This window comes from Carassius auratus, unplaced genomic scaffold, assembly GCF_003368295.1.
Source record: "Carassius auratus strain Wakin unplaced genomic scaffold, ASM336829v1 scaf_tig00022259, whole genome shotgun sequence".
Taxonomy (NCBI): domain Eukaryota; kingdom Metazoa; phylum Chordata; class Actinopteri; order Cypriniformes; family Cyprinidae; genus Carassius; species Carassius auratus.
Window position 1 is genome coordinate 62,501 of NW_020525173.1, and position 22,643 is coordinate 85,143.

Here is a 22,643-nt window from a genome sequence, read left to right on the forward strand (position 1 = left end):
CTGCAGGAGTGTTTAGCGCTCCGTGATGTTCTGGGTCCAAATAAAACACCAGATCATGCGCAGGCTATCCTGTCTCTTTGAGTTTAAATCTATATTTATTCACACCTTTATTATATATATATATATATCTGAGTTCTGATCGGAAGGTAACATCTGATTCCATTCGAGTCTGAAACCGGATCTGGACATCCCTAATAAATATATTTAATTCAGCCTGTTGTTTTGTGCTTCCTCTCAGGCCATCGTTCTGTGTTTCCGGCTGCACTTCACTAAAGACAACATCACCAACAACACGGCGGCCGCCACCGTCAGACAGGTCGTGACCGTGGTGTTTGAGAGGATGGTGGCGGAGGACGAGAGATTCAAAGGTGGATGTTTGTGAAGCACTTCCTCTTGAACCCAGAGCCCTGTGGTGTGCTGCAGCTTCTTCATGTGCTGTGTGCTCTCCGCAGGTCTGATGGAGGAGCCTCCTGCTGTCCAGGGGAACAGTAACCGCCGCTCCGTCAGCACCCTGAGACCCAGCGCTAAAGACGCCTACATGCTGTTCCAGGTCAGACCGAAAAACATGAGCAGACTGTAGGGATGCAACAGCCCAAAACTGGGTCCAAAACATCATTCAAAACTCAAAAACTCTATGTAGATATGTCTATAAACCCCTTTAATCAGAGTGAAATCACTGTAATGGCCACAAGTAGCTTATTCCTTTTATTAACTGGTGAACATAGCTGTATTATAAATACAAAATCAGCATGTTTAATGAAAAATTACATTTGCATTTTAATAATAACCATAATAAAAAGTTCTGTGTTCCCAAACTGTAGATTGTCTGGATCTTTTAATGTTTTATAATTCTGATATAATATTATAATCTCAAATAAATAATACAAAGTGATTTAAAGTATGAAGTTCGTAATAGAGTTTGTAAGTTTGACTGTTGGTTGTTTATGAAATGTTATGATTGGTTTAATAATATTAATTAAATAATATATAGAATTAGCAATATTAAATCTTATTGCTTTTATGAAATGGGAATACATGCAATACATTTACTAATATGAGTACAACCACCAGTGTTTGGAATAACGGCGTTTAAAAGAATGGCGTTAGGTAACGACATTATTTTTTTCAGTAACGGGGTAATCTAACTAATTACTTTCCCGTCGCTATAACGCCGTTAACATTACTGGACGTTAAATGCTGTGCGTTACTATGCATTGATTTAATAAACTATGCAATCCGAACGCTCCCCTGGCTCACTCAGCGAGTGTGGAGGTGGGTTAATAACGAGATGAGCGATTATGATTAGCTAATGCAGAGTCATGTGTTTCATGGCAGCCAATCAGAGCCAGTGTTTTTACACCAGCGGCGCCAAACACACACACGCACGCAACAGCTCTTTTACTGTCTATGGCTAAAACAGAGATTCCCAGCAGCAGCAGAGATTGCGAGTGAGGAGCAATCCGATGAAAAGTTAGCATTTTCAAGGTGGAGATATAAGCACTACTTCAAATTCATTGTGGTCAAAAGCAAGAACGTGCATGTAATGTGTACATGCAATGTGTGACACACGCATCTACAAAGCTAGTGGCCAAAAACACTTTTCTTACAAAGATAATGCTAAGTGCAGGATAAAACTCTAGCTGTCTGTTGACGTGCAATAAATATTGAAAGTTATGTATGAACACATCTGTCTGTTCTACTCATTTTAACTGACTGTGAAAACTGCTATAAAAAAAATACAAATAATTATTTGACATGTAGCAATTTATTTATTTTTAACAGTAACGCAAATAGTTACTTTCCCTGGTAACGAGTTACTTTTATTATAGAGTAATTCAGTTACTAACTCAGTTACTTTTTGGAACAAATAGTGAGTAACTATAACTAATTACTTTTTTAAAGTAACATGCCCAACAGTGACAACCACAGATCCGCCTTCATGAATAAAAGACTAACTTTAAAAATAAAAAGAGTTAAAAACACTTAAAACAAAACCAACATCATATCATTCATAGATTCATATAAATATAAAAACTAATGTCAATTAATATTATTGAATTGAAAATTATATATATAAAGGATTAATATAGTTTATTGCTTTTGTAATATAGTGCAAATAGCTGTATGAGTAAAAACACGCGCACAAAAACAATGTTCAATAAATAATTACATTTATATGTAATAATTCATAATTATTCAGTTCATAAGTTTGATGGGATTTTGTTGGCAGCTTCAATATACAAATATTACAATTAATATAAATTAAATTTAAAATGTATAATATTAATATATTAAAAATAGTTAATATAAAATGTATATAATATAGAAAACAGCTATACGTTTAAAAAAAAATTAATGTTCAATAAATAGTTACATTTATTAGTAATAATAATCAGACTTTTTTATGTCTACAGTGAAATTTTTTTATAAAAAATATAATATTGTTTTTATAATATGATGACAAGAGCTGTGTGACAAAGATTCATGTTCAATAAATAATTACATTTATTAATGATAATAAAGTAAAAAAAAAAAAACATGAAGTGTTATAAATTTGACTGTGTTGTGGCAACTTGAAATGAATTATAATACAATATTATATTAATGTAAATTAATGTTAATGTTAAATTAAGTAAAGTTTTTCATTGTTTATTTTTACGTTTGTTATTCACTTAAAAATAAAAATGTAAAAAGTTTCAAGTATATATAGTCTAGTTTTATTCTGCAGGATCTGTGTCAGCTGGTGAACGCCGACGCCCCCTACTGGTTAGTAGGAATGACCGAAATGACCCGGACGTTCGGCCTGGAGCTGCTGGAATCAGTTTTAAATGACTTTCCCGAAGTTTTCCTGCAGGTAAACCCCACACATCCGAGAGGTAACGACTGGTTCCCGTCTGTCGCTCTCTAACCTTGTGTTCTCTCCGTGTCTCTAGCATCAGGAGTTCAGTTTCCTGCTGAAGGAGCGCGTGTGTCCGCTGGTCATCAAGCTGTTCTCTCCCAACATCAAGTTTCGTCAGGGCTGTGGCAGCAGTTCCTCGTCCCCTGCGCCTGTAGAGAAACCCTACTTCCCCATCTGCATGAGACTGCTGCGGGTCGTCTCGGTCCTCATCAAACACTTCTACAGTCTCCTGGTGAGATGCACAGTCTGCTCCATTTGGGGTGCAAGACAAGGCAAAGAGAACGTGTAAATCAAACCAGAAGGAGCTGATTGTATTTATTTTCTAAAATGTCCTTTTATATAAAACAGCTGTGATTCACAACTAAGGAGCTCGTGTTCATGTAAAGTGAACTTGTTGACAAACAAGATGCAGTTCTTTCAGTGACCTGTAGTTGGCGATATCACATCTGTTGTAGCAGAAATAAACTGCATAGGTCCATGCAAAATGTCATTGGTAACTGCAATAATCATTTCTAATGTAGAGGAGTAAAAAGTACAGATATTTATTCAAAAATATAGTTAAGTAGAAAAGTATCCAAAAAGATACTCAAGTACAGTAACATATTACATTTACTCCAATACTTTACACCTCTGTTATTAAGCCACCAAATGACTATTTAAATATAAATCCTGCATGAATGGCACAGACCAGGTTTTACATCTGCGACACACAAAAATAAAAGTTGGGTTTAACTTGAAGAAACTGTGACAGAAATATATCACTTTCAATTTTCAATTTTCTACTTATTTACTTATATATTTAGTGTGGCTTAAACATTTTTTGTTGTTTTTGGTAAACTTTTCATATATTTATTAACATGTTTTAATTTAAGCATTAAAATGGAGTCTAGAAAAAAAGGGAAAATGAATGTAAAAATATTTTTTTTTTTTGTAAATTATTGCACCATATCTATTTGATGTCCACTGGTTTAAATCACAATACACATCATAGGCAGTTTTCTCAAAACGAGGTTGTTTCTCCACTTCAGCGAGACTTACATAGACCAGAGTTTACAGTTTTATTCCTCTCTATACTTTGAAGGTTTTTACTGAGGGGTTTGTTCATATTTCATTCACATTAAATTATAACATTTTATTTCTAAAAACATGGGGAAATTGTTTGGTTTCCTGCTTTTGACTGTATTTTTATTAAATGATATAAAGAGAAATCCAAAATCCTCTGTTTAAAACTTTTAACTTTAGTGTCAGCAAAATGATTTGAACTTGACTTTATCCAATCTTCAGATTTTTACTCTGGATATAAGTGTATATTCAATTAGATAATGTCTAATTTACATATTTAAACATAACATTTATAGAAAACGTTGTAATTCCTAATGCAATCAATTGTACTTGGGAAGTGTTGTGATATATATACAATCAATTTATTCCCCTATTGACCTGGAGTGTCTTGGCCAAAAGTTGCTTTTAAATATGCTTTTAAATGGCCTCTGCCTCTGCATGATGTTCATCAGGATGGGTTTCTGAATATTAAAACGGTGTTGTTGATCTGTAAATGCAGGAAGCCATATTTTAATGAGCTCATAACCGTGAACAATTTCTGCATCTAAATTGGTGTGTGTGTGTGTGTGTGTGTGTTGTAGGTGACGGAGTGTGAGATCTTCCTGTCTCTGCTGGTCAAGTTTCTGGATGGAGAGAAGCCACAGTGGCTGAGAGCCGTGGCAGTGGAGTCTGTGCACAGACTGTGTGTTCAGCCACATTTACTGCGGTGAGCACACACACACACACACACACACACTAGGGATGCACGATAATATCGGCACAATATCGGTATCGGCCGATAAAAGCTTAAAATGACCATTATCGGTATCGGCCGATATGAATATTTCTGCCGATGAGCCAAACCGATATTCTCCAAGTGAAATAATTGACCTGTTTTTCAGATGTGAATGTCTGTCTACATTTGTAAAATAATAAATTTATGGTAGAATCAGTACAGAAGAGATACATGGATTTCTCTTCAGTAAAATTAAAGTTTAAATATATCAGTATATATTTGTATATATATCGATATCGGTATCGGCATCGGCCAAAATTATTTTGAAAATATCGGCATATCGAATATCGGCCAAAATCCAATATCGTGCATCCCTAACACACACACACACACACAGACTCTGACACACACACATTCTGTCCCTACATCAACCCTACCCCTAACCCTAACCCTCACAGGAAACTTTGTGCATTTTTACTTTCTCAAAAAAACTCATTCTGTATGATTTATAAGTGTTTTGAAAAATGAAAAATAATAAATGAACATAATACAATACATTTCTAATGGAAAAAAAAATATATATATATATATTTTTTTTTATGTTTGCTTTTATAAATTCCTTTAATGTAATTGATATAATTTAAAAACACTCTTTTCTGTAGATAGTCAGATATTAAACTAAAATCCGAATCTGGAATGTATTGACAGATCTTGTGATATTTTGTTGGCTCAATAATCTAAAAAGCTTGTTTGAATCAGTTTGCCGTCGTCTTCTGGAGTTCATGAAGGTCTTGTGTGTGCAGGTCTTTCTGTCAGTCGTACGATATGAAGCAGCACTCCACCAAAGTCTTCCGAGACATCGTGAACGCTCTGGGCTCCTTCATCCAGTCCCTCTTCATCCTCCCCAGCGCAGGAAACAGCTCCTCCAGCAGCACGCCTGCAGGTCTCACACACACACACAGATCCTCATGTCTTTGACTCGTTTAATGACTGATCGTCTCATGTGTAACTCAAACTGTGTGTGTGTGTGTCAGGTGGCTCGGTGTCGGCTTCACAGGGGTCCGCTCAGGGAGGTCCAGGTTCGGGAGGAGCAGGGGGAGGTCTGATCACACAGGCTGCTTTTGAGTACCGGGGCACCTGGATCCCCCTCATGAACGTCAGCGTCCAGGGCAGTGCCAAAGCCACCTAGTGAGTGACCACACTCTTCTTGACTCGTCTTCACTAGGGATGATGCTTCTGCTGTTAGTCCACACATCCATTTGTTTTCGCTCATTTCAGATTACTCATAGTCATGTTAATGTAGCATTTTAAAAATCAATACACTTTTTTTTTTTGAATAAGTAATTGACATACTGGTTGTTTAAGTTTTTTAATATTGCATTTTAAAAATGAATACTTTATTTTGGAAAAAGCTGGTTGCCACATACTAATCAATTGGCATTTTTATTATTGCAGTTTTATATTTTGCTTCATATTTTTATTTTAAAAATGGTCAAATTCCTGTCATGTGAACGTCGCATTTTAAAAATAATAAATTAGTTTGAAAGTGTCTAGTTGACACACTGTTCATCTACAGTTATTTTTTGTTTTATTTTGAAGAACATTCAAATTACTGTCATAATGTTGCATCTTAAAAATTAATACATTATTTTCAAAAAGTCTAGTTGAGATACTTAAGTATTTTGCACATTTATGTTTTGCTTGAAATTAATAATAATAATAATAATTTAAAAGAATATATGTATATATATATATATATATATATACAGTATATATATATATATATATATATATATATATATATATATATATATATATATATATATATATGTGTGTGTGTATATATTTTTTGTACATTTATGTTTTGCAATATATTTTTTCAAAGGCTATGTTCAAATTACTCATGATAATTTTGCATTTAAAAAATGTATATATTATTTAGAAGAAATCTGGTCGCCACACACTATTCATTTGCATTTTTATTTTTTAAAAATGACTTTGATTTTAATGTTGCATTTGAAAAATAATACATTGTTTTGAAAAAAAGTCTAGTTAACATAGTAGTGACATCTATATGTGTGTGTCTATATATATGTATATATTGCACATTTATATTTTGCATAATATTTTTACAAAGACTATATTTAGATCATTGTCTTGTTAAAGTTATATATATATAAAAAAGAAAGCATTATTTTCAAAAAAGTCAATATACTAGGCATTTACATTATTATTTTTCCCACATTTATGTCTTGCTTTTTTATTTTTATTTCTACAGTGAAGTTACTGCAATGTTAATGTTGCATTTTAATGAATGCATCATCTAGTTGACATACATCAATTTGTTTTGCTTTATATTTCGGTGTCATTTTGCTGCCTGTCATGTGTAGAGATGCTTTGGATTTTATTAATGTGTCTATATTGGTTTACATTGAGGAAGTGAATACACTATGGTCATAATGCAAGAAAAGCACATTGCATGAATGTGATCTGTTTTTCAGCAGCATTCAGTATGGGATTTGACTGTTTGATTCATGGATTAAATTAAATTAAATAGACTAGTAGACTAGTTGGTTACACGTTCTGTTTAAGCGCACATCCCTAGTCGGTCTAACGTGTGTTTCCTCTCAGTCTGGAGATGCTGGATAAGGTGGAGCCGCCCTCCATCCCTGAAGGTTACGCCATGTCTGTGGCCTTCAGCGCCCTGTTGGATCTGGTGAGGGGAATCACGTCTATGATCGAGAGAGAGATCTCCAAACAGGAACAGGAAGCTGCTATGAGGGAGGAGGCGGAGCCTGCTAGTCCTCCTCAGGATCCCAGTGAGTTCATGTCGACATCGCGTGTTTGTTTGAATCTCTTAACCTGAAGTGTGTTTAATAATGAGACCATGCACTCCGGCTGTGATGCCTGCGAAACCAGTGTATTGAGACTTTATATAACCTGTTATTATATGTAATAAACAGTATGTGTAATGGTAACCCTTCACAATGAGGTTCCATTAGTTAACATGAACTAACAATGAAAAATACTTAATATTATCAGTTGATATTAATTTTAAACGCTTACTAACACGCTATTAATATCCATATGTATGTGTTAATATTAATTAATATCATGAACCCTTTAAACGAAAGTATGACCAAGTACATTATAAATATAAAATGTGAAAAATATATTAATTTGAATGATGCACATAGCAGGAAATGTGTACAGCTGGTGTATTTTATACTTGATCTGTATTAAGTTCTGTAATTCAGAGAGTGCAAATTGTGCAACATGATTTCTAGGGAAATTGATAATGAAACAGTAATTTACAAACTATTTTGTAAATGTGATAAACAACAGAATCTGAGCTGAATAGCAGGACACGGTCAGATAGTAAATGATGTATGATATTACGCACTATAGACCTCACGGCCCTAATCCGCTCGTTATGAATGTCAGGCTCGGTGATGGTGTGTATAGGGCAGTGTTTTGTCCCAGTGGTGATGCCGTATGTGTTTTGCAGTGGCTCATGAGGTTTGGGAGGAGATGGTGAACGCCTGCTGGTGCGGCCTGTTGGCGGCCCTTTCACTCCTGCTGGACGCCAGGTACGGGACGCTTTCTTAATATATCACTTTATGCTATAATTCATATCCTAACAGTTATAGGAATAGTTAAAGCTTTATACTTGGATTACGGTTGTGACCCTGGAGCACAAAACCAGTCATAAGTCGCACGAATAGACAACAAAACATTGTATGGGTCAAGATTATCGATTTTCTTTTATGCCAAAAATAATTAGGGTATTAAGTGAAGATCTTGTCCTACCGTAAATATATCGAAACTTAATTTTTTATTAGTAATATGCATTGCTAAGAACTTAATTTGGACAACTTTAAAGATGATTTCCTCAATATTTAGATTTTCTCTTTTTTTTTTTTTTTGCACCCTCAGATTCCAGATTTTCAAATAGTTGTATCTCAGCCAAATATTGTCTGATCATAACAAACCATACACCAAAGGAAAGCTTTATTCAGCTTTCAGATGATGAGTTATACATCTATAAATCTATATATATCAGATAAGTATAAATCTAAAAACTATAAATAAATAAAAACAAATTTTTTAAGTTTATTTAAATGTGCAATTTAATTCTTCCATGGAACTCATGTTTTTGAGTGTTATGAAATATATTTGATTAATTGTATTAATTGATATCATTGCCCTGCATCATACACTTGTTTCTTACTGATTTCGGGCTGCTTGAGCCTGTCACACTTTTTGCATTTCTGTAGCACTTTTGACAACCATTTTTTTAAAGTGATGTATAAATCTCGAATTCAAAACATTGACCCTTGTGACTAGTTTTGTGCTCCAGGTTCAAAATGAATATGGTAAGCATATATAAATCATGCCAGACCGACTGTACTGATGATATTTGCCGGGTGTGTGTCAGTACGGACGAGTCGGCCACAGAAAACATCCTGAAAGCGGAGCTGTCCATGGCGTCTCTGTGCGGTCGTCTGGGTTTGGTGACGCCGCGTGACGCTTTTATCACGGCCATCTGTAAAGCGTCTCTCCCTCCTCACTACGCCCTCACCATCCTGAGCACGGCCAACCTCTCCAATAAAGGTACGAGAGCGCTGCATGCTGACGTTTATCTCAGATAAGTGGATAAACAACCAAAAATACAGATTTGATCAGTGGTTTTAGGACTTCAAGACAAAACAGTCTTGAAAGGGTAAAACCATTGAGCACTTCTCCGGAGGTGCAGCTGCTAGTTCTGGATTAACAATATCAATTTCTCATTTTTAGATCGTTTTGATGAACAGAGATCTTTTAGTTTATGTATTTCAGGTGATGTATGAATAAAACTTCACTAAACATTATTTGTAGTCTACCTGCGAGAGATGCACCGATTGCAATTTTCTTGGCCGATTGTGATTGTAATTTTATTTTATTTTTGTAAGTGTGAACTGCAAGTACCGATTTTCTTTCGAAATACTATAATTGACAGCATATGCACGCAAAAATCTATACTTTTTTTAATGCAAAAATGATTTAAAATGATTTAACATTACAATTCCCTCAATATGGACAAAGCTACATGTTCTCTCACTTAAGCAACTCTCAAAATAAAATGCTTTGTAACTATAAAAGAGGTAGAAATAACAATTAACTGCGAGGAGTTGCTGTATATAACAAAAATTATGTCATTTAGTCCATCATATAACAGATTTGTTCAAACGACTGATTCATTCAGAAACGACACAAGTGACTACTGTCTTCATGAATGAATAACTGAATCATTGACTCACTCGATTCGTTCAGAAATGTGGATTTATTCTGAAACGAAACACTGCCGCACAACAACAGTTCTGCTGTGGCTTTGATTGGAATGGTTTTCATCAGCAAAAATTGAGCAAAAGCAGTCAATACTGCGTCTTAAAATATAAGTCACTTAAGTTTAACTACTACTATTGTATAAAAACACATTGCAATCATGTTGAAACATTTTGGTCGTGCAATCATGGAAACCTAACTTTCTGTGTGTGCTGTTCTGCACGAGTCTCTCTCACACACTTGCTAATAATGATAAACACCGAAGCTTTCTTTCGTGAGGGGCTTTGGCGCAACAGCATCTTTGTTTCCAGGAGGAACGTTAAAGAACACGTGCAATTCAATTCTTACATGGAAATCAAGTTTTTGATTGTTACGAAATATTGTAATTAATTGAAATCATTGCCCTGCATAATATTAGCCAAATTAAATCTAATACTTGTTTCTAACTGATTTCGGGCTGCCGATTCCATAACTAGTGCTTGTTTTGTTCGGGAATGTCACGCTTTTTGAATTTTTGTAGCATTTTTGCTTTTGACAGCCATTTCTAAAGTGATGAAGTCTTGTATTCTCCTGTTAATCAGCAGAAGAACTGCCACAAAGACACTACTTCAGTCTGCTTCTGAACCAGATTACAAACATTTTTTCAATGCTTTAAAGTTGATAGTAGTGCTGTCACTTTTTCGATTTTTAAGACATAAGTTTTCATTGAATCGATTGTAAAATCGATATTCCAGTCTAAAAAAAACACGTTTTCTTTTTCAACGTCAAATAACGGACGCTCGAGCGCTCAAAACCTACAAGTCAGCAATATTTGTTGTTTATTGGCATGAAGTTTCGTGCAGAATAACAAACAGCAACAGGAGTGCAACATTCTTGAAAAAAAATATATGCAGAGGAGACGGCTGCCATAAAAAAAAAAAACATCACTGCAGGCTTCAACCCGGCTGCATTTATGATTTAGGCAATTAAAAAATCTCCAAGATTGTTTTAAATAAAGATTAAATCCATTTCAAACAACTGTTCAAAAAATGAAACTTTAAATGGCCTTGAGAACATGCCATGTGTGTTTTTTTTTATTGAACGTAACCGACACTTAGGCCAGGCGGCACTAGGCAGGCATGAAACGCGCAAAAAAGGCTAGGGCCATTACAAATTTATTGGACAAGAAAACAAGTCAATCAACATTTTCGGGTTCCAGAGGAGAGCGTTTTTTATTCACTGTATGTCCAGCTGTTGAGAAGACGGGCTCCGACCGCACTGATGTCCCAGGGACACTCAGGTACAGCTGTGCAAGGTGGGGGTATTACTGCCAATTTCCACCACAAAAGCCGGTCGCTGTCAGCTTGCAATGGTCCTTTTCATAACCCAGAATCTCCTGTAACTAGATGTAACGCGAATGAGGCGAATTCGCGTCTACCGTGCCGCGAGACCTCCAGACTCGCGTAAACGCGTCTTTACATTGACTTATCATTGAAATTATTCGTGCCATGCGCTCTATTCGCGTTTGGTGTGAACCATAGACTATAAAATGTGTGAACGCAGCATAAGAGGACGCTTTCAACGTCACTGGGTCTTATAGACGTGTAAAATAGCTCTCGGGAGGAATACTGCACTCTCGGAATTCTTTATTTTCTTTTTCTGCTTGGTTGTGAGTTTTGTTACATCTCTATTTTTTATTGTATAATTATTTTAAAATTAATAGTGTACATATTTGGTTAAAATCGATTCCCTATTTTCATTTTCAAAACTTTTTTAGGTTGGTCCGATCAATTTTTGCATTCGATTTCGAAAACTAAAAGTGTCAGCCCTAGTTGATAGATATACACAAGTGGACAAATCTTAATTCATACTACATAAAAATAAATAAATAAATTAATTAAAGAACTAAATTGTGGAAAGTTCTTATTAATATTTTTGAAGTAAGCATAAGTTTTTTTTTTTTTTTTTTAGTCTGGTTTTCGTTTAAATCAGGGTTTCATAAAAGTATGGAATATTATTTATTTTTCAGGTCTGGAAATGTATCGGAAAAATTTGTTTTGCTATTTAGTTTTGTAATAGAGAATTAATAATTAAATAAAAATGTATTTATTGTACAAGAAGGGAGATTTCATGCTAATTTCATTAAACTGTGGGGTCTTGGCCTCTAAAAAGTATGCATTAAAGAGACCTAAGGGCTTTTTATTTTAGGGACTCAAGATCAATGAAGAAACCCAGAGAACATACCAAATATTTACAAATGACTGAACTATATACCAAATGCTCTATGGACCATTTGTGCTAAATATTGTATGAACATCTATTGGAAATTTGAGTCTGGAAAAGTATGGAATTTTGAAATGCAAAATGGGTCGGAACCCTGTAAATGGAAACTCTATATTTTATCATTCAGTAAATTTATTTCGGTGCATCACTGGCCACAAGGACCTTTGTGTGTGTAAGTGTATGTAGTTTAATGTGTGTGTGTGTGTGTGTGTGTGTGTAGTGTACTCTATCCAGGGTCAGAGTGTGCAGATGGTCAGTCCGTCCAGTGAATCTCACCAGCAGGTGGTAGCAGTGGGTCAGCCGCTCACCGCACAGCCGCAGGGCACCGTCGTGGTAAATCACACACGTTTACCTTGCTATTGAAAACATGTCATAGATTTATGTTGCTTTTATATGATGCTAATTATGGCATAGAGCAACAGCACTTCAGACGACAAGTGTTTTAGTCTAATAAAGGGAAACAGACAGCTAATTATGATTACAGAGTAACTCGAGCTAATCTTAAGTTGCTGTTGACTTCATTTCTGAATCATGTTCAAGTGCGGCTGTTCCAGGTTAATTACAAGGGCTTTTCTTTCTCTCCGTCTGTGAATCAGCTGACAGCGAAGAACATCCAGTGCATGCGGACGCTGCTGAATCTGGCTCATTGTCACGGTGCTTATCTGGGAACCTCATGGCAGCTGGTTTTAGCCACACTACAGGTACAGGAACACGCTTTAATCACCACAACATGCACACTTTATCTGATCTTGTTCTGGACCAGGTTTTACCAGTATTGACTGATCAGAATCCAGGAAACATGCATGATGTTTGTTTAATCTATAGGGGTGTGATTTTATTCCATATCCATACAGATTTCTGTATTTTCCAATGTACAACCCATGTGAATTGCAGAAAATACATTATTTACATTTATTTATGCATTTTATGCATACATTTTATCATTTTGCTGATGACATGCCTGACTGGAATTGGCAATCTAATACAATCTAATCTTATATGACAATAAAATTTAATTATAATAATTAACATATAATACATTTTATAAATAAATATAATACATAATAATTATATTTTAATATAATATATAATAATGCCTTTTCTTGTTTAACAGTGATATTGAGTTTATAAATAAATATAATAGCTACAGTAAATTTTACTAGAGCTCGACCGATATGAATTTTTTAGGGCCGATACCGATATTAGGGGTGAAAAGGCGGATATTAATTAATTGGCCAATATTATTTGTGTATATTATACATGTCCAACGGATCACAATTCACGTTTCGGATCACATTACAGTTTTGACCCACGGATTGGATCATTTTTTAGATCAGCTAGAAAAGAAAAATATTTCAATGGTTTCCATTTATTCACTTAAAGCGAAGTACTTCTTTGTTACCACAGCAAATACTACTAGATTAACTTAGAAAGTTTAAACTTGATTAAAGAGACCAGAACAGCCAGTAAAAAATAATATCAAATGGATCTGTGCTCGTTTGTCTTCACACACAGACATCACATGCTAGACAAGTGTGTAGTCTGACAATATACCTTGGTAATTAAATACAATATAAATTAATGTCTCGCAAACTTTAATGCCCTTTGAATGTAACATTATGCGTCATTATTGCAATATATATACATATATTTTTTTTTTTACATATATATCAGCAGCAAATCGGCAACATATTTGCTGATACCGATATATTGCCGACAGGCTCATATCGGCCGATAATATCGGCAAAAATGAGAATATCGGTCGGTAAATTTTACAAATAAATGTAAAATGTAAACGGTAACACGTTTTGCAAATAAATAAAATATATTAACAGTAAAAACAATACCCTTTACGAGTTATATATATATATATATATATATATATATATATATATATATTTATATATATATATATATATATATATATATATGTATATGTGTATGTATTTAAACTGTAAAATACTATATTCGATTATAATACTATAAAACACTATAAATTTTACAAAGATGCAATGTAATATATAAACAATAATTTACAAAATATTTTGCTAATAAATCTAACATAAATAACAATAAATTTGACTTACTAATATAATATATAAACCGTCACATACAATAATTTTACAAATAAATATAACATCATATATGATTAAATGTTTGAAAGATAGAAATAATGATTAGTATTGTAGTTTAACTATTGCTCTGTAAAAGTATTATTATAAATACTTTATTACAATATTAATATATAATTACATATGATACAGTGTAATAATAATATATTTTTTATTAAAGAATAAAGAATGAGTTTTTTTTCTTTCCTTCTTTTTACGCCTGATTGTATTTGGCATTCACTCGTTTCGATCTCTTCTTCTACAAGCATCTGGTGTGGATCCTGGGTCTGAAACCGTCCGTCGGTGGAGTTCTGAAACCCGGGCGAGCTGTGGAGGGTCCCAGCACGGTAAAACCTGTTCAAAACCTAGTGAGCTGCCTACCTAGAACACATTCTGAGCATCACAGGCACTTTTTGACACAGCAGCGTTTATGTGCACCATGGGCTAGCTGCAAGACAACAGGGTTTATTTGAGGGATGTAATAAGTGACTGAGTGACTGTGTTATTTTTAGGGATCATATATGATTTTCGGCAATATTGGTAATACTTTATACAAAGTCTATGAAGAAAGCTAGAGAAGAGGAGAGTACGTTTTTATGATTTTATAATGGTGTTTATTTTTTATTTCCTGTTGCAGGTTTTGACCACAGCGGTGATGACCGATTTACCCGTCATATCAAACATCCTGTCCAAACTCTTTGAAAGCTCACAGTAAGAATCCGCCAACATCAGAATAGAAATAATTCAGTTATTTGATTCACTCGGTATCAGTTCAGTTTTGAAGCGTGCTGCTGTGTGTGTGATTGTAGATACCTGGACGACGTCTCTCTGCATCACCTGATAAACGCTCTGTGCTCGTTATCCATGGAGGCCATGGAGATGGCTTACGGAAACAACAAGGTGCGTTAAGAGCTAAAGCTAATAACAGATTCATTTAATCAGAACATAACCGTTCAGCTCTCATCTGTCTATTTCTCATATCTCTGTGGTTAGGAGCCATCTCTGTTTGCGGTGGCCAAGCTGTTAGAGACCGGACTGGTTAATATGGACCGGATTGAGATTCTCTGGAGGCCGCTGACGGCTCATTTACTGGAGGTGAGTCCAGGGGACAAATCCACACCTATAACACACTTTCTGCTTTTGAAGCAAATTTATGTGTTTGTTTAAACTGTTAGTCTTGAAGGCTTTAGTATTTTTTATTTATATTTTTTTTCTTCATATTTGTACTGTTTAGATTTGAAGTCATCTTAGTTTATTTTGAATTTATATTTTACAATGCATTTATTTATTTATTTATTAACTGTGTATGTATTTATTTATATTGTTTTATACTGTTAGTGTACTTATATATATATATATATATATATATATATATATATATATATATATATATATATATATATTCATTTTGAAAACATCTCTGTTCGTTTGTTTTATTTATAATTTATATTTATTTATCAGAGGTGTATGATTTATTTATGTACATTTATTTATTAAATTATATATATATACGTGTATATATAAATACAAACACATGTATGTACATATCTAAAAAAATATGTTGTTTATATATTAAATATATTTATAATGTAAAGCAAAATATAAATATAAAAATGTATATACACATACATATTTTCAAAATATATACTGTATGTGTGTATTTATATAAACATAAATAAACACAGTACACATATATATGTTATGTAAACGAAAATGTTTATTTTACAACACACATTTATTTATTTACTACATATTATATAAATATATCCATTTGTTTTATTTATATTTTACACAGTTTAGCATTAATCTGTAATCATTAGTTATATTGCTAAAACAAATATTACTAATACCTGTCGGGCTAATACTTGGCGGGCTGCTTTGATCTTTCTGGTCTTTACTTGCTGTCCTTGTCTGCTGAACTCTCACTTCTTCTGTAGTTGTATAGATGCTAAAGCACAGTTCATGTCCTCATGTTGTCTTATTCCATCTCTTTTTCCTCCTCTGGCTTTTGCTACATGTCTGTTTTGTAGAAGGTAAGTGCTGGACTTTCTTTTTCAATTCAGAAATCCTTCTCTCTAAAGAGTGACTCTTCTTGTTGAATCGATATGTCGTTCACCAGCCTTTATGAAATCTCTCTATTTTCAAGTTCATTGATTTCAGGAATGAATCCACCTCCTGTTGTTGTGCTTATCAGATATTGTTTGTTTCAAGCTGATCTCGACTGTCACACTTAAGTTTCTTTCACATGACTCCCATCAGGCCTTCAACACAAGTGCTAAAGCGGATCACAGAACGGCTATTTCATAAGTAAAATAGTCTCTGAATGTTATTTGATATCTTCAGCTGTGTTGTATAGCTTGGAGTCTAAGTTTAAATAGTTGGGTTTTAGGGTCGGGTTTAGTTTTCTATTTTTAGTTGACTAGTTTAATGCGAATAATGTGAAAGGATCTTTCTGACTGTGATGGCCATGTTATTTTGAGATTATTTAATCATCTGCTTTACCACTAAATGTTCACTTTTACATTCATAAAACACACTAATCTGTGAACTGCACAATTAAAATCCAATAAGCAATGTTTCCTCTTGCTGAAAAAAATTAAATATAATTTAAGAAAGTTTTGCAAATCAGTCTGTTTATATTTCATGTAATTTGGCTGCTGTATTTGAATAAAAATGAATGATTTGCTCTTTTTTATGTTATTGTTTTGCTATTCATGTGTCTTTACCATTTTTTTGCAATATTTGATTTGTCTTTGTGTTGCTGATTTCATCGTTCATGAATGCGTCATATTTCGCCTCAAAAGAAAATATAAAAGTATTGAAAAAGAACATGAAGCCTATTGTGCAACAATCTCATCAGGTCTGTCAGCATCCTAACGCTCGAATGAGGGAGTGGGGTGCAGAGGCAATCACCTCGCTGATCAAAGCTGGACTTTCCTTCAAACACGAGCCCCCGCTGTCCAAGAACCAGGTAGAAATGAATCTGGATGATCGGAAATCAGTGCTACTTTGATTGGTTATTGATAGGACAACATCTTTAACCAATCCCCTATTCTCCTCAGAGGTTGCAGCTGTTGCTTCTGAACCCTCTGAAGGAGCTCTCCAACGTCCTTCATGCCGATATCCGACAGAAACAGCTGGAGTGTGTCCTACAGATCCTACAGAACCAGGGAGACAGTCTTGGACCGGGATGGCCTCTGGTGCTGGGGGTCATTGGAGCGATCCGCAATGACCAGGGGTGAGAGACACTGCATGAGCTTGCAAAAAGCGCGCGCATTATCGTAATCAGCATTGTTTACGCTTTTGGGAAAGTTCTGGCATACTCTGTAAAATCTCTCTAAAAAGATAAAGGAAGGTCCATAGTAGTGTCATATTTGTATCTAATATATACCTTTTTTTCCATAGTGAATCCCTCATACGAACAGCCTTCCAGTGCCTGCAGTTGGTGGTGACTGACTTCCTACCCACAATGCCTTGCATGTGCCTACAAATTGTGGTGGATGTAGCCGGCAGCTTTGGCCTCCAGAACCAGGAGCTAAACATCAGCCTGACGTCTATTGGCTTGCTGGTAAGGAGTACTGCTAGTGTTGCTTTTAAAGACTCTTTAGCCGTACCTTGAAGGTGTTAAGTGTTCATTTGGGATAGTTTAGTTGACTGAGTGGATGACCGACATTCGTCTTCTTCCTCTGCAGTGGAACATCTCAGACTACTTCTTCCAAAGGGGAGAAGCAATTACAGAGGAGCTGGAGAGGGAGGAAGCGGTTCTCTTGAAACAGGCCCAAGATAAAGGTGAACCTCTGAACCGGCCCTTCCACCCTGCGCCACCCTTTGACTGCCTGTGGTTGTGCCTGTATGCCAAGCTGGGTGAGTTGTGTGTGGACCCACGGCCAGCTGTGAGGAAAAGCGCCGGCCAGACAATGTTCTCCACCATTGCTGCTCACGGAACGCTACTGCAACCACCGACCTGGAACATCGTGGTTTGGAAGGTACTAGATCAGCCCCGACTGGGGACCAAATTAAATCCAGTTCTAGTTAAAATTGCTTTGTTGAATTAGTCTTGACTGGGGACAAAATTTAATCTAATTCCAGTTAAAATAGCTTTGTTGGGTCAGAGTTGACCAGGGACCAAATTAAATTCAGTTCTAGTTAAAATTGCTTTACTAGAACAGACTTGACCAGGAACCAAATTAAATTCAGTTCTAGTTAAAATTGCTTTACTAGAACAGACTTGTCCAGGAACCAAATTAAATTCAGTTCTAGTTAAAATTGCTTTACTAGAACAGACTTGACCAGGAACCAAATTAAATTCAGTTCTAGTTAAAATTGCCTTATTAGATCAGACTTGACCAGTAACCAAATTAAATTCAGTTCTAGTTTAAATTGCTTTATTAGATCAGACTTGACCAGGAACCAAATTAAATTCAGTTCTAGTTAAAATTGCTTTATAAGATCAGACTTAACCAGGGACAAAATTAAACCCAGTTCTAGTTAAAATTGCTTTATAAGATCAGACTTGACCAGGGACCAAATTAAATTCAGTTCTAGTTAAAATTGCTTTATTAGATCAGACTTAACCAGGGACAAAATTAAACCCAGTTCTAATTAAAATTGCTTTGTTGGATTAGTCTTGACTGGGGACCAAATGAAATCTACTTCCAGTTAAAATAGTTTTGTTGGGTCAGACTTGACTGGGGACCAAATTAAACAAAGCTCTTGTTAAAATTGATTTACTGGATCAGTCTTGACTGGGGACCAAGTTAAATCCAGTTCTAGTTAAAATTGCTTTCCAGAATCATATTTGTCTGGAGACCAAATTAAATCAATTTCTAGTTAAAACTGATTTGTTTGTTCAGACTCAACCAGGAACTAAATTAAACCCAGTTCTAGTTAAAATTCCTTTGTTATTGTTGCTAATAACCAAACTTCATTGCACCGCAGGTTCTCTTTCATCTGCTCGACTGTGTAAGGAAGTCCTCCTCCACGGCCGACAAGGAAAAGATTGAATCTGGAGGTGGAAACATCCTCATCCACCACTCACGCGACACAGCAGAGAAACAGTGGGCAGAAACATGGGTTCTGACGCTTGCGGGCGTAGCTCGCATCTTCAACACCAGGAGATACCTGCTTCAGCTGCTGGGTAGGCATTGACACATGTGGTTCTCAAAGATGTATCTCAGAATTTGGTTCTAAAAGTCAAGTTCTTGCTTACAGGGGACTTTTTCAAGGCTTGGGAAGTTCTGTTGGACCATATCCAGTCTGCTGCACTCAGTAAGAACAATGAAGTTTCCCTCGCCGCCCTCAAGAGCTTCCAGGAGATCCTCCAGCTAGTCACACCCATTAAAGACACGGATAAACTCGACGCTCTCGCAATGGATGTTTCTCCTGTCCTAATGGAGTCTCTGCAAGTTTCTGGGCCTGGAAGACCTCTAGTCCGATCCGATTCCCTTGCAGAGCGGCTAGCCCAGCGCTACGGTGCCCAAGCTTCACTTCCACCACCCGGAGAGGAGCTGGACGACTCGGCCCTCTGGTGGTCAGCGTGGAACACTTGGTACCGGATAGGAACCGAGTGCACTCGACCCCCTAGTGGTGGAGCAGATAAACTAGTGTTCGTACCCAGTCAGCCTTTCCTGACGGCGCTCATACAGATTTTCCCAGCACTGTACCAGCACATCGCAGGAGGGTTCAGCATGGAAGATCTCAAGAAGCTGGGGGTGATTCTGTATGGAGCCGTGTCGGTCCCTATAAGCTCAGACACCTCGCCTTTCATCTTGCCCTCCTACACGGAAGCAGTGCTCACCAGCCTGCAAGAAGCGGTCCTGACTGCCCTTGACGTCCTGCAGAAGGTAGAGCACCTTCAGAATTTGGTTAAAGATGAAAATACGTCCATGTTCTACTCACCATCAAGGCATCTTATGAGTTTCTTCTTTCATACGAATCTAATAAGAGTTATATTAAAAATTGTCTTGGCTCTTTCAAGCTTTATAATAGTTTGGGCGTGGTTTTTTTTCAACATTCCAAAAGTAGTCAAATAAAGCACATCCATTCATCTTAAAACACAATTCACACGACTCCGTATCGATCAAAAGCAAAAAATATCCATGTTTAAAACTATATAAACAGTTTTGTGTAACTTCCGCTAACCGCCGTGAGTCTCGCGAAAACCAACGTTTGTTTACAGGAGGCAAAGTTTCCTTACTTTACCAAAGGAAAACCAGTCTCCTCTTGGTTTAAGTCGAAATCCTCAGACATTTTTCTTCACAAATCCTCGTTTTGTGACTGGCATTTTGTTCTGTTCTCTCTCCGTCGCGCTTCTGTGTTCATCACTAATCACTGGCCTACGTCCTACATCATCTGCCTACGACAGTTAGCAGAAGTGAAAAAACAGTGTTTATATCATTTTAAATATTAATATTAGTCTTTAAAAATGCATAAATTCACTTCAGGAGGCCTGTATTCACCCACCAGAGCTGTGTGATCACGTTTTATTACGGATGTGCGCGCTTTATTTGACTTCTTTTGGACTGTTGAACAAAAACGCACACCTTCTCCCAGTCTAACGCTTGCAAGAGCCACGACCATTTTTAATATAACTCCAATTTGATTCATCTGAAAGAAGAAAGTTATATACACCTAGGATGCTTTGAGGGTGAGGGTGATTTTTAGGTAAACAAATCCTTTAAAGATGCGTTATGTTTTTAAGTGGACCATCAAGAGTTTGTTTTTGGTTGCAGTTTTTGTGGTTGTTTCACACTTGGATGATTTTCTTGTGTGGTTTCCCCATATGCTGGAGTACCACACTAATCATCTAATCATTCCTGTTCTTTAGTATTTACAACCAGTCAAGCAAACCAATTTCGGATGGCAAGTAGACTTGAGTCTACACCAAAACAACCTTGAAAATCGTGGATTTTTTTGATTGATTACACATTCTTTGTAGACTCTTCATCTTTTTGTATGTTTGAATGAGATTGTATGTCATTGTTCTAGGCAATTTGTGTGGGCTCTGAGAATCTCCAGGTGATGTATCCCGCCATCTTTGAGCAGCTTCTGCTGTTCGTGGAGTTCTCCTGTAAACCTCCTCAGTATGGAAAGATGGAGACCAAACATGTGGCCAATGCTAAATACAACCAGGTGAGTCTCTGTCCTGTTTCCACCTCACATGATCTTCACTTTTTCATCTGTGGATTTGCATCTGTCTTGATCATTGTTGTTTTATGTCTCAACATACATACACTTATCATCATCATCATCACCAGTATCATGAAAGATTCATTTCTGTGTCCGTTTCCAAATGTTATGATCTATTTTCTGCTTTTTTTTAAGTCTGTGCTTGTTTACGGTGTTTACAGTTGCCTTTCTTCCCCTCAGTTTTTATGTGGTTCTAAGACCATTTGGGAAAATGGATAGTTTCAGTGGCTTTGTTTAGAAAATGCTTGATTTGGTTTTCTTTGCATGGTGTTTTTATGTTCTTTCAGTTGCATTGTGCCTCTATTAGTCATGTTTGAGTACTTTGGACCATCTGGTTTCTTTTAAAATTTGATCATTATTTTAAAGTTTGGATCAAGTTTGTCAAAGTTGGATAAAGATGTGGATCAGTTTACAAGTTATAATTATAAACCGGTAGAAACGTGAAATATTGAAGTGCTAACCCATCCTTTAGGTTCGGTGCGAAGTATGTTTAAACATGACTTTTCAAAGCAAACGTTTGTTCGTCTTTGTTGTTGTCATCGTTTTAAAGTAGTGTCATTAGTGTATTGTGCGGTTGTGATCAGTAGTGGTAGTAAACATTTGTCTGCTCTTCTCTTGTTCTGTTTTTGTACTTCATACGGATCCACTTTAGATCCAACTGTTTGCACCGGTGAGTTCTTCCTCCCTCCCGCTGTCTCCATCTATATCTCTGTCTCTCGTTTGCTTTCTGCCTCGTTTTCTCTTCGGCTAATTTCTGCTCCATCTAACGGCTCTAGAAGACAAACTCCACTCTTCATACTGTTATAACATTTGTTTTTCTCCATTCATTTCCATCAGCCGCATTTGTTCATTAATTCTAACAACTGCCAAAATGAACTTTGACAAATTAATTATTTGATGGCGTTTCTTAGAACCGTGTGGCGAAAGGTTTTAAAATTTGACGCACTCGTAGGGTAGACTCTCAATTTCTTTCATGCCAATTTTTCAAACTCTCTTTGAGTTATTTTTTGGTATACTTTTTAACTTTTGAATTGTATGGTCAATAAACAAAGACTATGTTTCTGAATAGCATACTACTCTT

At 35.8% G+C, this 22,643-nt stretch overlaps 1 protein-coding gene across 7 annotated transcripts in view; it reads left to right on the forward strand.

The window, feature by feature from the left end:
• Positions 1-22,643, forward strand: part of LOC113077321 (protein MON2 homolog) — a 33,261-nt gene that overhangs the window by 6,398 nt on the left and 4,220 nt on the right. The window contains exons 5-30 of one of the 7 annotated variants that reach the window (XM_026249744.1): positions 239-368; positions 453-550; positions 2,729-2,854; positions 2,934-3,131; positions 4,543-4,667; positions 5,480-5,619; positions 5,711-5,864; positions 7,308-7,495; positions 8,185-8,266; positions 9,115-9,290; positions 9,474-9,515; positions 12,484-12,596; positions 12,860-12,964; positions 14,641-14,721; positions 15,012-15,085; positions 15,184-15,274; positions 15,368-15,469; positions 16,405-16,407; positions 17,235-17,345; positions 17,437-17,612; positions 17,780-17,942; positions 18,067-18,360; positions 19,313-19,511; positions 19,586-20,217; positions 21,362-21,505; positions 22,215-22,232. In XM_026249744.1, coding sequence (XP_026105529.1) covers positions 239-368; positions 453-550; positions 2,729-2,854; positions 2,934-3,131; positions 4,543-4,667; positions 5,480-5,619; positions 5,711-5,864; positions 7,308-7,495; positions 8,185-8,266; positions 9,115-9,290; positions 9,474-9,515; positions 12,484-12,596; positions 12,860-12,964; positions 14,641-14,721; positions 15,012-15,085; positions 15,184-15,274; positions 15,368-15,469; positions 16,405-16,407; positions 17,235-17,345; positions 17,437-17,612; positions 17,780-17,942; positions 18,067-18,360; positions 19,313-19,511; positions 19,586-20,217; positions 21,362-21,505; positions 22,215-22,232 — 3,765 coding nt within the window. The remainder of the gene's footprint in view (positions 1-238; positions 369-452; positions 551-2,728; positions 2,855-2,933; positions 3,132-4,542; positions 4,668-5,479; positions 5,620-5,710; positions 5,865-7,307; positions 7,496-8,184; positions 8,267-9,114; positions 9,291-9,473; positions 9,516-12,483; positions 12,597-12,859; positions 12,965-14,640; positions 14,722-15,011; positions 15,086-15,183; positions 15,275-15,367; positions 15,470-16,404; positions 16,408-17,234; positions 17,346-17,436; positions 17,613-17,779; positions 17,943-18,066; positions 18,361-19,312; positions 19,512-19,585; positions 20,218-21,361; positions 21,506-22,214; positions 22,233-22,643) is intronic. The other 6 variants (XM_026249747.1, XM_026249746.1, XM_026249751.1 and 3 more) reach the window with 6 other exon arrangements.